The sequence below is a fragment of the Phaseolus vulgaris genome, chromosome 2, assembly GCF_051622355.1.
Source record: "Phaseolus vulgaris cultivar YP4 chromosome 2, ASM5162235v1, whole genome shotgun sequence".
Classification (NCBI taxonomy): domain Eukaryota; kingdom Viridiplantae; phylum Streptophyta; class Magnoliopsida; order Fabales; family Fabaceae; genus Phaseolus; species Phaseolus vulgaris.
Window position 1 is genome coordinate 42,111,330 of NC_143499.1, and position 14,356 is coordinate 42,125,685.

Consider the following 14,356-nt stretch of genomic DNA (forward strand, 5'->3'; position numbering starts at 1 on the left):
TCAATTGTAACAAATACTCAAAGTTATTGTCCCCTTTAATTAAAATTCATTTATAGGACATTAAATGAATTGAGTATAACATATGAAGGTTCCACTTTTACTATGTGGTTCGCCTTTTACATTCCTTTATCCTCTCCTCTTACACTAGTTTTTCTTGTAAGACACGTTACGAGCTTTGCCTTAGAAATAATAGAAAAGAAAAGCTCAAGGTGACAATCTAATAAAATAAGTAATGATTTTAACAAAGATAACTCATTAGCCTTCCCAGGAACCCACTTAATTATTAGCTAAATTCATCCAAATTGCCAGCTTATTTCCTTCCATAGCTTTCACCAGTTCATGAAACGTCCTAGTGCACCAAAAGATAATCTTGGTCTCTGTCACTTATTTAAAGAGACTATCTTCTCACACTTTAAATCATAAGATTTTAAACCAAATATGGCAATACGTGAGACATATCTGAGAGTTTCAGCTCCATTGCTGGCCTATTTCTTGATGTGTATCTTTGGAGTCATTGCTGAGGGTAATTTCTATGAAGATATTGCCATCACTTGGGGTGAGCATGGAGGTGTGAAGATACTTGGAAGCAACTTTCTCGTGCTTTCTCTAGACCAGTTCTCTGGCTCTGGCTTTCAATCCAAAGCAGAATATCTGTATGGAAGAATAGACATGCAGCTTAAGCTTGTCTCTGGCAACTCAGCTGGCACAGTCACTGCGTATTATGTGAGAAATATCCTCAGTTTCTGTCCTCATCTTAAACTTAATTGCATTTACATTTGATGCTTCTTTTTTACTGAGATTATGTGTCATGCATGGTGTTGCAGTTATCTTCTGAAGGGCCAAATCATGATGAGATAGATTTTGAGTTCTTGGGAAACATCAGTGGAGAGCCCTACATAGTCCACACCAATATCTACACCCAAGGCATAGGCAATAGAGAACAACAATTCTATCTTTGGTTTGACCCCACAAAACATTTCCACACTTACACAATTGTATGGAACCTTCAACGCATCATGTAAGAAACATAAAGCTTTCATTGTCCATTTACCCTATAGTTTACTATTTATATCTATTTTCTTTATGAAACTATATATGTTTAGTAAAACAAAAATGAAAATTTTCATGGAACCATCCTTGTTCTACATGTAATGCATAGCTACTCCACCTGATCCTCTATGTTTCAACATTTTGGCCAGTTTCTTGGTAGATAATATCCCTATTAGAGTCTTCAACAACTATGAATCCAGGGGAGTTCCATTTGCTAGCCACCAGCCCATGAGGCTATACTCCAGTCTATGGTGTGCAGACCAGTGGGCAACAAGAGGAGGGCTTGTGAAAACTAATTGGTCCTATGCTCCTTTCAAAGCTTACTATAGGAATTTTGATGCTAAAGCATGTGTGTGGTCCAAAGGATCATCTTCCTGTCCTTCAAACTCAGTTACCACTACTCACAATAATACTTGGCAAGTTCAAGATTTGGATGCTTATGGTAGAAATCTTCTGAGATGGGTGCAAAAGTATTACATGATTTATAACTACTGCAAAGATTACAAGCGATTTCCTCAAGGTCGACCTCGTGAATGCAGGCTTTCTAGTTTCGCTTGAGTGTGGAATAAGTACATTTTAGATCAATTTGATTCTTTTAGTTTGTGTGTATGTTCCACTCAAATACACTTTCTTGAATTTGAGATCAATTTAATTTACTTTTGCTTGCTTCAACTGATAATTGCCTTTGTTTATTTACTTTTTTTACCTATTCTGAACAGTGTAGAATTATAAATCGAAGTGAATTCTTCATTTTAAAGGTATTACAACCATACAATTAGATTTACAAAACAGTTCTATTCTGTTTTCACAATAAGTTTAAGCATGATAATTGACAAAACAGTTCTATTCTGTTTTCACAATAAGTTTAAGCATGATAATTGACGCTTTATCAGAAACTATAAGATCAAGAAAGAATCATTAAATATAAGGCAATACCTCATAATTTTGCGAATTTCAAGTCAATAATATAACTGTTCAAAATATCAATTTCTTCTAGCAAGATGTTAATTAACTTTACATGAGGCATAAGCAAGCAAATCAACTCTCCAACAAATTCAAATGGTGTGAAAGTTGCATGAGAAAGCTAGTTTTTATCTGGTTTGTGGAATGTTCATGCACAAAAAGAATTCTTTGGAGATATTATGAGGAAACAAGTATTTGAGAATGCTGAAAAATTGCTTAGTATGGAAACATATAGCTGCAAGGGTTGCGCAAAAATGAGGTCAGAAGTTGGTGGTTCTACTTAGCAAACCTGACATAGGAAGCAATGAAATTAAAAGAAAAAAAAACTACAAGCATTTAAAGTAGGAAAGTTCACGCGACCACTATATATAGCAAATTGATGTACAACAAATGATTGATCCAAACTACATCAAACAATGTACAAATAATTCAATAATATATTACATATAAATTAAACTACTAGGACCAATGGCTTCATTCCCTATTCCAAACTTCAGGCATATCAATCCATAACTCCAATACCTTCAAGCAACAAAAAATCTTTCATGTGTTACACAAGATTGATTCCTTGTGCCAGCCACCACAAATTTCCCCAAACCTGTAAAATTCACGAGAAGTAGCAGGGCCAATTTTTAGAGGTAAAACAAAATGTTGAGGACATCAAAACAGTAATGTCAGGGAAAAGAAAATGAATGCCAGATTGTTGCTACAAAACATAAAAATAAATTAATATAACAAAAAAAGAATGATACATAAATAGAAGGATAAGAATATCATCAAAAGCAAGAGAACAAATCAGTACATTAGGAAGAAAACAAAACATTTCAACATGCCCTGCCCACACACACATGATGAGAAATTTATCTTGGCCATACAATCACAATAGAAGATCAAAGATTATATTTAAGTAAAATGATTCTAGCCATACAGAATTAGCCCCTATAAAATAAAATCCCAGTCAGCAGCAACAAAAAAGGGATTTTTATTCTCTGCCAGGACTTGTGTGGATATCTATTTCATCCCAGTTTAGCCCCACACATGTGTGAACTTCACTCAAGGTTTTTAACCCTATTTCACATGCCCCATCTCTGTTTCAATCCCAACCCACCTCAACCAGACCCATCCTCTATGTTCACACTATCAGTATCCAGCTTTGTTTCACACCAAACAAGGTTCCATGTTCAATTATATGTGTACTACACTATTACCAGTTTCTGAACTTTTTACATTGTATCCTCTACCCTTGATGTGTGTTTGGTACAATCAGAAAAGTCACTTCGCAGTATTTCCCTTTTCCAAATAACTTTCACCAAAAAGGACCAGAATGATAAACGATTTTTGTTTATGAATACTAATTCCAATTTCTAGCAAAAAAAAAATACTTTTTTGAATTACTTTGATACGTTTGAACTTCCATCTCCAAGTACACTGGATACACTAATCTCCTAGTTAACTCAAGACAAGCTATTCTGTTGATCATACACTATTCAAATGATAGTGGATAAGATTTTCTGCATATTCTGGTATTTTGCTCTTTTGACCAACTCAAAATATTAACATATAAGGGTAGATATAAGTAATAGCTTGGTCAAATTTGTATTCACAATGAGAATATTGCCTAACAAGCTTGTGATGTTATTTTAAAAGAGATGGGTACAGGCAATCTTCAAGGAAACACGTAGACAAAACATATCAATTGCAATCCCCTCCAAACTTTCTCCAACTACCCAAGATTACATATATCTTGGACTGGTCAGATACAATGGAACACTTGGAGAAAACAAATGGAAATAAATTGGATTAATGAAGAAAGAATTTGTTTTAGTAGGCCCCACTACTAGAACTCCTTGCATTACCCATCCACTAAGTATATGTTTGCAACACAAGGTAGCATTTTTACCTCTATTCTAATAAGCTGTCTCTTGGACAAATCATCCATCAATATCCACAAGCACAGGAACTCTCAAGAAAGCAACATAAATAAAAATCACTACTATACTAACCCAGAGAGAATGGATGTTGCACACAACCTTATTCAACCACAAAATCATACACTCATTTTTTTTCCTTCCATTAAGTAGCAAACAAAGATATATAATACACATCAATCTTTATCTTCTCTACATTCCTTCCATGAAGTAGCAAAGATAATTCATACTCGTCAATCTTTTTCCCAACATTCATATAAGTACGTCTCTTAAATTAAATCACTACAGTACTCAAAGAAATACTCTTAAGAATAAACTAGATCAAATCCTTGGCCAAAATACTGTATGCTCTAGCACCAAGAATAACAACATAAAGATACCCCAGAGTATAGTAGCACATTCAAAATGGAAACGAAGACTCACATCAGAAATGATGGTAATAAACTCATAGTTATAGTGCTTAGTCAGAGACATAACAAGTTCAGAACCAAAGAAGAGACTTTGTACTAAAACTAAAAGGAAAAAACAAAAAAGATAAGTACTTTAACCATCAAAACTAAAACCCTATGAGAATAGAGCATGGACGAGAAGGAGGAGAGGGAAAAGAGTAACCTTTGGAGCAGAAAGCACGTGTTGAGGAAGTGGGTATGAAAAATGCCATGGGATTGGGAAAGTGAGTTCTTATTCGCTGAAGACACAAACAGCAGAGATAAGAGGCGAATGCGGGAAGATGAGACCTTATATTACAGAGAGGTGAAGAGAGAGAGAAAGAGGTTCTTTCTTTTTCCGAATTCCGAGGTAATGTATACGGTTTGAAAATGAAAAGCCCCACCTTTCGTTGTATTGTGTTGTGTGCTGTGCACCCATAGTCTTTTCTTGCTGTTATGTTGTAGCTAATGGTTTTAAAACAAAACAGATTTTGTTTACAAAAAACAAAAAAACAAAAAAAGAAGAAGATGAAGTGAAACAAATAATTTGTATGTAAGTATGTGTATTATTAATTAACCATATTATTATATTAGTACATGAGACTAAAAAACAAATAAATGATTTTTTATTTATTTTTATCTAATTTTTTAAACTTGATGCTGGTTGTAATAATAAACTTGAATTTTTAAGAAAAGAATGAGGAGAGGTAAAGTTTTTTATTTGTATTTAAAATTACTTTAAAACTGAGTTCAAATTTCTAAACGAAACTAATAACTACATTTTTATAATTTGTTGAAAAAGGTAGAAAATAGTTTATTTGTTTTATTAAACTTTATTATCTTTTGAAAAAAAATTTCATATAGGACGTTTTCAACAAAAGTAAATCACATGATATGTTTGGTATATTGGAAAATATAACTTGTGCTGCATACATTATTAAGTAACTTGTACTAAAATTTTAAGAACTCTAAAATACTCACAATTTAATATTTTTTTTTAATTTAGACTTTTATTGTACACAATAACATTTATTGTTCCAAACCAATGAACAAAATAATGTGTTTTGCTCTTAAAATTTAATTGTTTGGAATTACATAGAGAAGAAAATATTCAAACTTTTTAATTAGATTATAAATAGGTTAAATATGCTAATTTTGTTCTTATTTCTAGTCTAAACTTATAATAAGGAAATTATTAAAATAAATATATTTTCTTAATTAAGAAACAAACTTTTAGCATGAACTTTTAACATGAACAGAATTATAATATTCATATCAGGTATGAAAATAATATATAAAACTATCTATCATTTATATGTTACTATTTTTTAAACAAGCATTATAAACAATTGTTTTTAGATGATCTTATGTCAAATGTCAGTTCAGATGATTCGTTAATTATAGTTTAATTTTGATTATTTTGTATGATGGAAGAACAAACGTTAACGTGTAAAGTTAAATATGTATATTAAAAAAGAAAACATTTAAGTGTAGAATTTTTTTTTATAAGTTTCCCAACCATTTTTTTTTAAACACACTGTTTGAAAAACTTGATTTATTTATTCTAATAAATTGAATTATTGTGAAATATATAAATGTTGATAAACTTCAAAATACGTTATATGTGATTCACATCAATTAAATAAGCTGAAAACTGATATGAATATAAATATAAATAACTTAGTTTTCTATTGATTCAAAACGATTATATACTTAAAAGTATTTTTAAATTTTATAGAATCAATTCATTTACGTCAATTGTTTTAAAATAGACATTTTTAATTTTACAATGAATCACAAATTTTCATAAAACGCTTAACTAATTGATGCTTATTTAGCAAACTCTCAAATGTTTTTTTATCAGTTTGTTGTAGATGATGGGTGAATTATTAATTAATTTTGAAAAACTTAAAATCTTACTTTTATTTATTTAGCAGTATAGTAGATATGGTGCCACTATGTATCTCTTAGTGATACACCTTATATAATTATTTTGTATAATGCCTATAACTTAAAAATTAAATTGTGCGTAATATTACTATTTATTTTCATTATTTAGTTAAATAATTTATTTTGGGTATTTAACAAAACTCTTTTAAAATTAGGCAGACATTAATAGATAAAATGTAATATACAATTATAATATTATTTTAAATTAAAAATATGGAAATAGTTTCGTATATAAATACATATTATTTATGAACTAAAGTTATGTGAATAATATTTCATAGTCATTCTTCATTAATATAATTTTGTGTACAGTATTTATAATTAAAACATATATAATGTAAATTTATTTATTTTCATTACTAAGTTAAATCCCTAATTTTGCACTCAATAAAAAGTAATAAAAACATAATTTAATTGAATTTTAAAATAATATTTTTATGTGAATTTATATTAAATTTACTATATAGTGATAGTCAATATCGTGGTTCGGACAGAATGTTGATGCAGTGATTGGGGTGAAAATGCTTTTAAAAAATGAGAACACAATTGGATTAAAGATATTGTCTTTAAGAGAAGTTGAGTTCAAGAACAAATTAGGACATTTTTAAACATATTTCTCTAGAAGGAAACTTAGAAAAAAAAAATAATGAAATAAATGTTTGTATAAGTTAATATTAGTTTATATATAAATTAAAAAAATGAGATAATTTCTATAAATTAACTTAATTTATGAATAAACTTATTTCATTTGACCTTTTATTTTTCCCACTTAAAAGGTTTTCTGACAAAGTTTGTATAAACCCTTAAAACAATAAGCACTACAACAACTTTACCTCCTTCAATGAATTGATGCCAATTAACTCTAAAAATGCAATGTAATCTCAACTATTAAATTGCACTCCTCTTGTTATAACCTTAACTATTATCAAATCGCTAACTTTAAAAACTTCATATTTTAAAGAGACAAAAAAAAAAAGCTTAGCAAGATTCCATTATAAAGCCAACTAGTAATGAATCACAACCCTTGGTAAAAGACAAAAAGAAAGCTCCTTTGAAAAGTAAAGTGTAATCTATAACCAAGTGTAAAACTTGATCAAACTGATCTTGCCTCAGACTTCTCTTTCCTTGGGATTGTACAAAATTTAAACCTTATCTTCATTCTTCCAACAAGTACTACCACAAACATGAAATGATATCAACAAAGACACATGTTTTCCAATCAATCAATTAGAATACAGAAGACAAAAGGAAACATCTGTCTGTGGCCAAAAAAGTAAAAAAAATATGTATATATGGAAAACTGTCTGCAAAGGTAGTGTCAAGTATCACCCTTGAGGAAGGACAGACCACATGTATCTTACCCCACAGCTTAACACCCTTTTTTCTTTCTATTAATTTTGGGGTAGCACTTCATTTCACTATCCTTCTCCCACCCCTTTTGCTTATCCAAATTTGAACAATGTAGTGCAAAACCATATGGGAAATAAAGAATGAATAGCACAAGATGAGTAGAATCTAGAAAACTTCACTGGCTGAGTTGCTAGAGGGGATTCTTTGTCTTTTCTCCACATATGCAGAAGGAAACCATCCTGCTCTACCATTGCATTCTCCTTCTGACCATCCTGCAGGGCTCACCTGGACAAGCATTTAGAAATTTGGTAAACATGGAGGCTCAAAAATTGAGAATATGAGTTAATCAGGCAAATTTTGCGATGAAAAATGTTTTGCATAAACCTTTCGCACAACCACAAAATCGCCCTTTGAAAAACTTAGTTCCTTTTCTGATTCAGCACTGAAGGAATGCGTTGCCTGAAAGCGATGCACCAAAGAACAGTTGATGAAAAATAATAATAATAATAATAATAATAATAATGATATTGCTAATCATCATAATAATAATAATAATGATATTGCTAATCATCATAATAATAATCAAAGGAAAGATTAGCTTTAGGAACATGTAGCATACTTCAGCCAAGAAGTACATAGTTTTCTCTGAGCCATTCTCAGAAATAGCCACTGGAGGGGCAGATTCTTTCTTCTGTCTATCTGAGACCATCTGAGAAGTCCCAATGAGATGAAGCATTATTAATATTCAGAAAAGAACACAAGGCATAGAAACAATAACACAGTGAATAAAAAATAAATGATAACTAATTATTTAAAAGTTCAATAAATTTGGTTCTCACCTCAGCTTCAATTTCACCAAGAATAGCTGCAACTCTTAAATGGAAAGTCTTTTCTCCTTCAACCTAAATAATTATAAGCATAATCTTTAAAATAAAATTCTAAAACCATCACAAATTAGGCATAAATTTATATATAACTAGCAATCACTGTTATCTTACCATGGCAACAAGCCTTTGAAAAGTAAGTCTCTGCTGTTGTGCTTCAACAGCAGCCAATGCAGCTGAAGCTTCTTTACCTAGAACTGCCATGTTTGCTTTCAGCTCCTGCATCTTTGCTTCCGCAGCATGCAGTTTGGCTACATGTTCAGCAGTTTGAGATTCCCGAACCCGTATTTGTCTTCTAGCAATCTCTTCCCTCTGATTGAATTTCAAAACCAATGAGTTATAAGATTCAGAAAAAATAAGTAACCACCAAACTCTGAAGTTTATGTTATAGATAAGAATCATGATCTAAAAAACAGTGCATTAGAATGTTAGGTAAGCCCAATAGAATGGTTCCTGTTCTGTCAGTTAAAGGAGTTAGGAGTTAGTGATTGTTAGCATTCTAACAGAATTTGGCAGAGACTAGAGGCATTGAATTTCTGTGAGATTGATCCTGGGGGAGAGATTTGATGCTCTCAAATCCTGGCTTGTACACACTTGTAGTTATTCTTTCTCTTTCTAAACTGGGTTCATCATCAATCAAGGACTGAAGGGGATTTCACCAATAAAATCCCATCTTTTATTTCAATCTTTCTCTAATTTCTAAACAGTAGCTAAGAGACTATCGTGTGTTTTTTTGAGATTCTTGTGAGGTTAGGAGTATCATTGACCTTATACTAGTTGTATTATGCCCAGCCTACGGTAGTAGCAAAACCTGGGTTGAGAGATCAATGCTTCTTATTTCAAATTATCATTGCTTAAATCAGACCACAATATTCTTAGTCTCCCTTATTCATCTTCAACATTGGAGCAAGCCTATCAACCATTACTTTGGGCCTGTTTGGAGAAATTTCTTCATAAGTTTTTGCATAAGCTAATCTATAGAAACTTTATTTATATTAACTTCTTCAAAAATTGATTTTTAACTTATGCATAACCTAATTTTAATTTATGGAGAAACTTCTTTTATTCTTTTCTTCTCCTAAAAGTGTTTATGTAAAAGTTTGTCCAAATATACTCTTAAATTAGCCCATTCTTGGTTACAGTGGTACTTGATCAAAACTATTTGTGTAAATAGGAATAATAGATTAATGTTTTTATTTTAAATGATATCTTAAACCACCTCATTAGTTATTCAGAGTCTCCCTTTTTCCTGCTTTTTCCAATAATTTCCTCCCTACAGTATCTCTGTACTTTGACATTTTACTTCCCCAGTGGCTGTCTCCTTACTACAGCCAGCTGAATCGAATATTCCAATTTTTTCCACCTACTTATGGTTTCCAAAGTGCACTTTCAAGACATTATTGAAGCCCGTGTAGGAGATCCAGCAAATTCCAATTGTTGCTTTGCTTGAATCAGTCCTCCTTCCTCCTTTCCATAGATGCTTTCCATATTATGTGGTTTAACTGTTTAAGGAGCTTTTCTCTGCCTTAGTTAAGAGTGTGCATTCATACAAAGTTGAGAGCTAGCTTCAACTTTGCGAGGATTTTTATGTTTTAGTAGACTTGAACCTTTGGAATACCACTCATTCAAGCTTGTTTTTGTAGTAGTACCCTTGTACTTGGCCTAGAATATCAGTATAAATAGGAGTATCATGTTGCCCTTTTGTAATCTCACATCAAAATATCTTATGCGACTAAGTAACAGAAAGTAACTACAAATATACATATTTAACAACATGAAAATGGTAGTCTTCAATTAATCAGATAAAATGACAGAAAAATGACAATCTGGGGCCACAGGAACACGAAAGGAAAATGGAAAAGGTAAAGTTAAATATCTCCCAGCTCCTAGAGCTGTGAGCCCAAGCCATTTTAACACCACTGCCCTCCACTCAGAATAACAATCTCCTTTCATATTTGATTCCTATATGTCCTCTCTTTCCTTCTAGAATAAACTTCCAGTTATTTGGTCCATGGCTGAATTGATCCAATCCAGCACCTGGCTCGTGACCTCTTTGGGTTCACCTTCTCAAACTCTATCAACATCTTTATCACATAACAACTATTGAGAATCTTTCATTATATATAATTTCAACATATATTGTTTCTGCCTTCCTGGTTTATATCACATCAAACATGACACAAATTCAAAACTTCACCTTTGATTCCATTTCATAAATGAGATTAAGAAATCAAATCACAATTAAGTTAATGGTTGATCCAAGAGAAGACATTGCTAATTCATTTGACTTACTTGTGCCTCTGCTTCTTGTCTCATTCGACTATATCGTTGAGCAAGATGACGTGCATCCTCCAAAGGTGCACCATTGATCATCTGCCTCAAAGGATCTAATACCTGGAAATTGAAACCATTGGATCCATGTTTCTCACCTTACAATATTTAAAGATAATGTGAACATTGTGAAAGATAAATTAAATTGACCTTCCTTGAGGATTCCAGATGTCACCAAGACCTCCTCTATAGTATCAGAACATACACATGTTCCTTACATCGAATTTTCAGCAGGTTCTTAAGGGTGTCAAGAGTGGCACATGATTGATAACAAATAAAATTTGGGACTACTATGTTTTGAGAGTAGGAGGTCAATGCAATATTTTATAAACTTAAGGGATATAGATATCATTTACTCTATCATAATATATTTTTCAATAAGCAAATTGACAATCCGATCTTCCAAACTAGCTGCAATAGCATGACCAAATTGATACTCAGATAATCTAGAGATTCAGATCAGTGTATTTTAAACATTAGTGCGTAATACAAAGTAACAATGATCCCCATGTATATCATACACAAAATACAGCAGAACATGGGTATTTAGGAGTTAGAATAGCAAAATGCGGCCACATAATAAGGTCAGGAAACAACATACACTGAAAAGGATAGTTAAAAAGGCAAAGGGAAATTCTACAATCCTTTGTATCTTATTGATAAGATTCTTTCACTGATTCATATTTTAAGCATAAATTCCTTATCTATCATCTTTTTCAACAAACCATTGACTAGACAATTGGTAAACAAAGTTTGGTCATTAGTAGACACTTCAATAGGATTATTGTACTATAGAAAACAGCATGGCAGTGAGCACTACGAAAAATGTCCAAGATTTAAGGACTCACATTTTTCTTTAGCTTTTTACTTTTCAAGACTGAGCAAAAAAAATTATTTAATGGAGAAAAGGCACAAAGAGAGGATATGTAACACTTGTACACAGCTAGGAATACTCACAAATTTAAATGTGGCTAGAAGATAGAACTAATAGTCTAATAGATTCTCTCATTTTGAACTTGCATTAAAACTTATATAAGTGCGATCAACATACAAAAAGTCCACCTGGGTAGATAAAAGCAGATTTAACTCTTCGTGCTCCTTTTCTACATGCTTGCGGGCATCACCATATACAGATGCAGCCTTGGCTAATATGTTATCACTGTTGTTCTCTGCTCCATATTTAGAGCAATCCTCAGAAAGTTTTGTTCCTGTCTACCATGGGTATCGTTTATGAGGATTTAATAAAATCATAAGTCGATAAACAAAATTTCTGGGTGCTTTTAATTCCTGAATATGTGTTATCATTGCTTGTCAAAGTATACTGAATTTGCAAGAAAAAAAAAAGAAACAAAAATCAATTTCCACCTGTTTCAATATGCTTGTAACCTATAGCTGTAAACGTTTCTGCTGCCTTAACAATTTCTTTCTGGAAATCCTGGATCAGAAGGTAGTCTTGTGCATATCAGTAAAAAGAACCAACATGGAAGTACAAATCATTGAAGATAAATTTATTTTACCCAAATGTTATATGACAACTGCTAGAACTGTCGTTGAAAGAGGCACAATCATGCTTATCCCCCACCCCCAGTTAATTAATATGTTCCCCATCCCTCACTACCTCACTCAAAGTAAATATGATAGAAACTACCTCACTCAAAAGTAAATAAGATAGAAACAGCTCCCATAACTAGCATGCATTCCAAGAGATATTAGATCAACTGTAGGGTATCCATGTTTTGGGGTAATAACAGCAACAACAAGAAAATCATTCAGAATAAGTACCCACACCCATCTTTTTTTAAAACCCTTTCACAGACTGCAGAGCCAAGCTTGATAAGAAATGGAATTAGAAGTTGTTACAAAAAATTAAATAAATAAAAAAGTGAGTCCATAAATATGACAACCACAATAACGTCACTCTATGCATGCGTGGACATTGAATAAACTTCCTTAATATACATATAACATACTATATTGAGTTTATAAAGTAGGAAAATTCTTTGCTGCTCAAACATTCACAATTAATCTAAACATAAAGAGAAAATCCATACCTTCCCTGAACGGGTGGCCCTATACAGCTTTTCCAGCTGATGATGTCTCTGCATTTCGACCTCATCAATGACCACAACATCTGAGCTCTCATAACCACTACTGCTGAACTGCTTTATTACAGCCTGAGTAACAAGTACATTCAGAGAGATCACAAACTCGAAATTGGAAAAAAAATAAGTACTATTACCCTGTAACTCTGAAAGTGTGAATCTAAACGACAAAAACAATGTGGTTGAACCATGCGAATGTGCCAAACGTAACCAGAAAAATATTAATCCAACACCTTACTTAAGTAAACGAGTATCTATCTGAACCTAAACTCAACAACTCCATTTTCACTTGCATTTCAGAATGATGACCAAATTCCACAAATTTGGGGTACCCATATGCTAATTTGAGAAAAAAAATCACTGAACTTGAAGTGACAAGACAGAAAAAGACAAACTTGAAGAGATGGGAAGCGAAACCTGTTGCTGTTTGGCAACTTGCTCTCTGAACTTGCTGGCTTGTTTCCTCAAAGCATCCATGGCGGTTACTTTCTGCTATGCTCTCTATTCTTAATTCTGAGAATCAAAGGTAACAATAAAAGTACTAAATCAGATCCAAATCAAATGGTTTCTGAGAACCCCAGCTCAACCGAGTCAATCAACTAGAATTATGCCTCTCATTCCCTCTCTCTCTCTCTCCCTTTATCTAAAATATTATTTTCTTCCTTCAGTTTTAACTTCTGGAAATTATTCTAAGTTTAGGGAAAATTATTTTAAGTGGAGAAATTTTATATGAAAATCATTACATTTTGAAAAAATTATCCATAAGTAAGTTTTCAAAAATGAAAAAGTTATGTTTCAATGATTTTAGTTTCATTTATTTATTTTCTAAATTTTTTACAAAGGTTGTTTTAGATATGACAACTTCTGATTATTTACAATAAAGGCACAAAGATTCACTTTATATAAACATTTAAATCTGATTAAGAAAAAAATATTTTCTTCATTAATTAACAATGAGATTTAAACTAAAACATAAAAATATTATTTCTATTTTCACAGAAGATGGCTGACATAAATTGCTTATCAGGAATTATCAAAATAAGAAAAATCTCCTTCCTACTCTTCCAAAAAAGTCCATGTGTATCACAATTCAACTATTGTACTTTAAAATATTTAAATATCTAAATACCATGAACAAAAAAAAAGTCAAAAAAATAAGGAACTGATGAAATTTTTTAGGCTTAAAATTCAAAAGGTGGATTTCTTGCTTCAAAAGTATAAAAAATATTATATATATTTTTTTAAAAAAATCTCTTCTTCTACCATCATATTTTCTTCTTTCTATAAAAACACGTGAAATGATAAGTTTGTTTTTTCTTTCCTTTTTTATTAATATTTTTTTTCAAATTTATACATTTTGAATTTTAAAC

At 31.7% G+C, this 14,356-nt stretch overlaps 2 protein-coding genes and 1 long non-coding RNA gene across 3 annotated transcripts; 1 reads left to right on the top strand and 2 right to left on the bottom strand.

Annotated features, from left to right (window-relative positions):
- Positions 1 to 389: 389 nt before the first annotated feature.
- Positions 390 to 1,686, top strand: LOC137812193 (putative xyloglucan endotransglucosylase/hydrolase protein 16). The gene is made up of 3 exons (XM_068614111.2): positions 390 to 723; positions 825 to 1,018; positions 1,200 to 1,686. The coding sequence occupies exons 1-3, from the start codon at positions 439 to 441 to the stop codon at positions 1,606 to 1,608; spliced, it is 888 nt and encodes a 295-aa protein (XP_068470212.1). The 5' UTR covers positions 390 to 438; the 3' UTR covers positions 1,609 to 1,686.
- A 662-nt stretch (positions 1,687 to 2,348) lies between these two features.
- Positions 2,349 to 4,817, bottom strand: LOC137812194 (uncharacterized). The gene is made up of 2 exons (XR_011081241.1): positions 4,554 to 4,817; positions 2,349 to 2,611 (listed from the first exon to the last, which is right to left on the bottom strand). It is a non-coding gene; the product is annotated as an uncharacterized LOC137812194 (long non-coding RNA).
- Positions 4,818 to 7,509: 2,692 nt separating this feature from the next.
- Positions 7,510 to 13,657, bottom strand: LOC137812195 (SH3 domain-containing protein). Its single transcript, XM_068614112.2, has 10 exons — positions 13,404 to 13,657; positions 12,936 to 13,058; positions 12,250 to 12,319; positions 11,947 to 12,092; positions 10,846 to 10,947; positions 8,668 to 8,865; positions 8,509 to 8,571; positions 8,289 to 8,378; positions 8,054 to 8,128; positions 7,510 to 7,954 (listed from the first exon to the last, which is right to left on the bottom strand). Exons 1-10 carry the CDS (start codon positions 13,461 to 13,463, stop codon positions 7,835 to 7,837), a joined length of 1,047 nt encoding a protein of 348 aa, XP_068470213.1. The 5' UTR covers positions 13,464 to 13,657; the 3' UTR covers positions 7,510 to 7,834.
- Between the last annotated feature and the right edge of the window lie 699 nt (positions 13,658 to 14,356).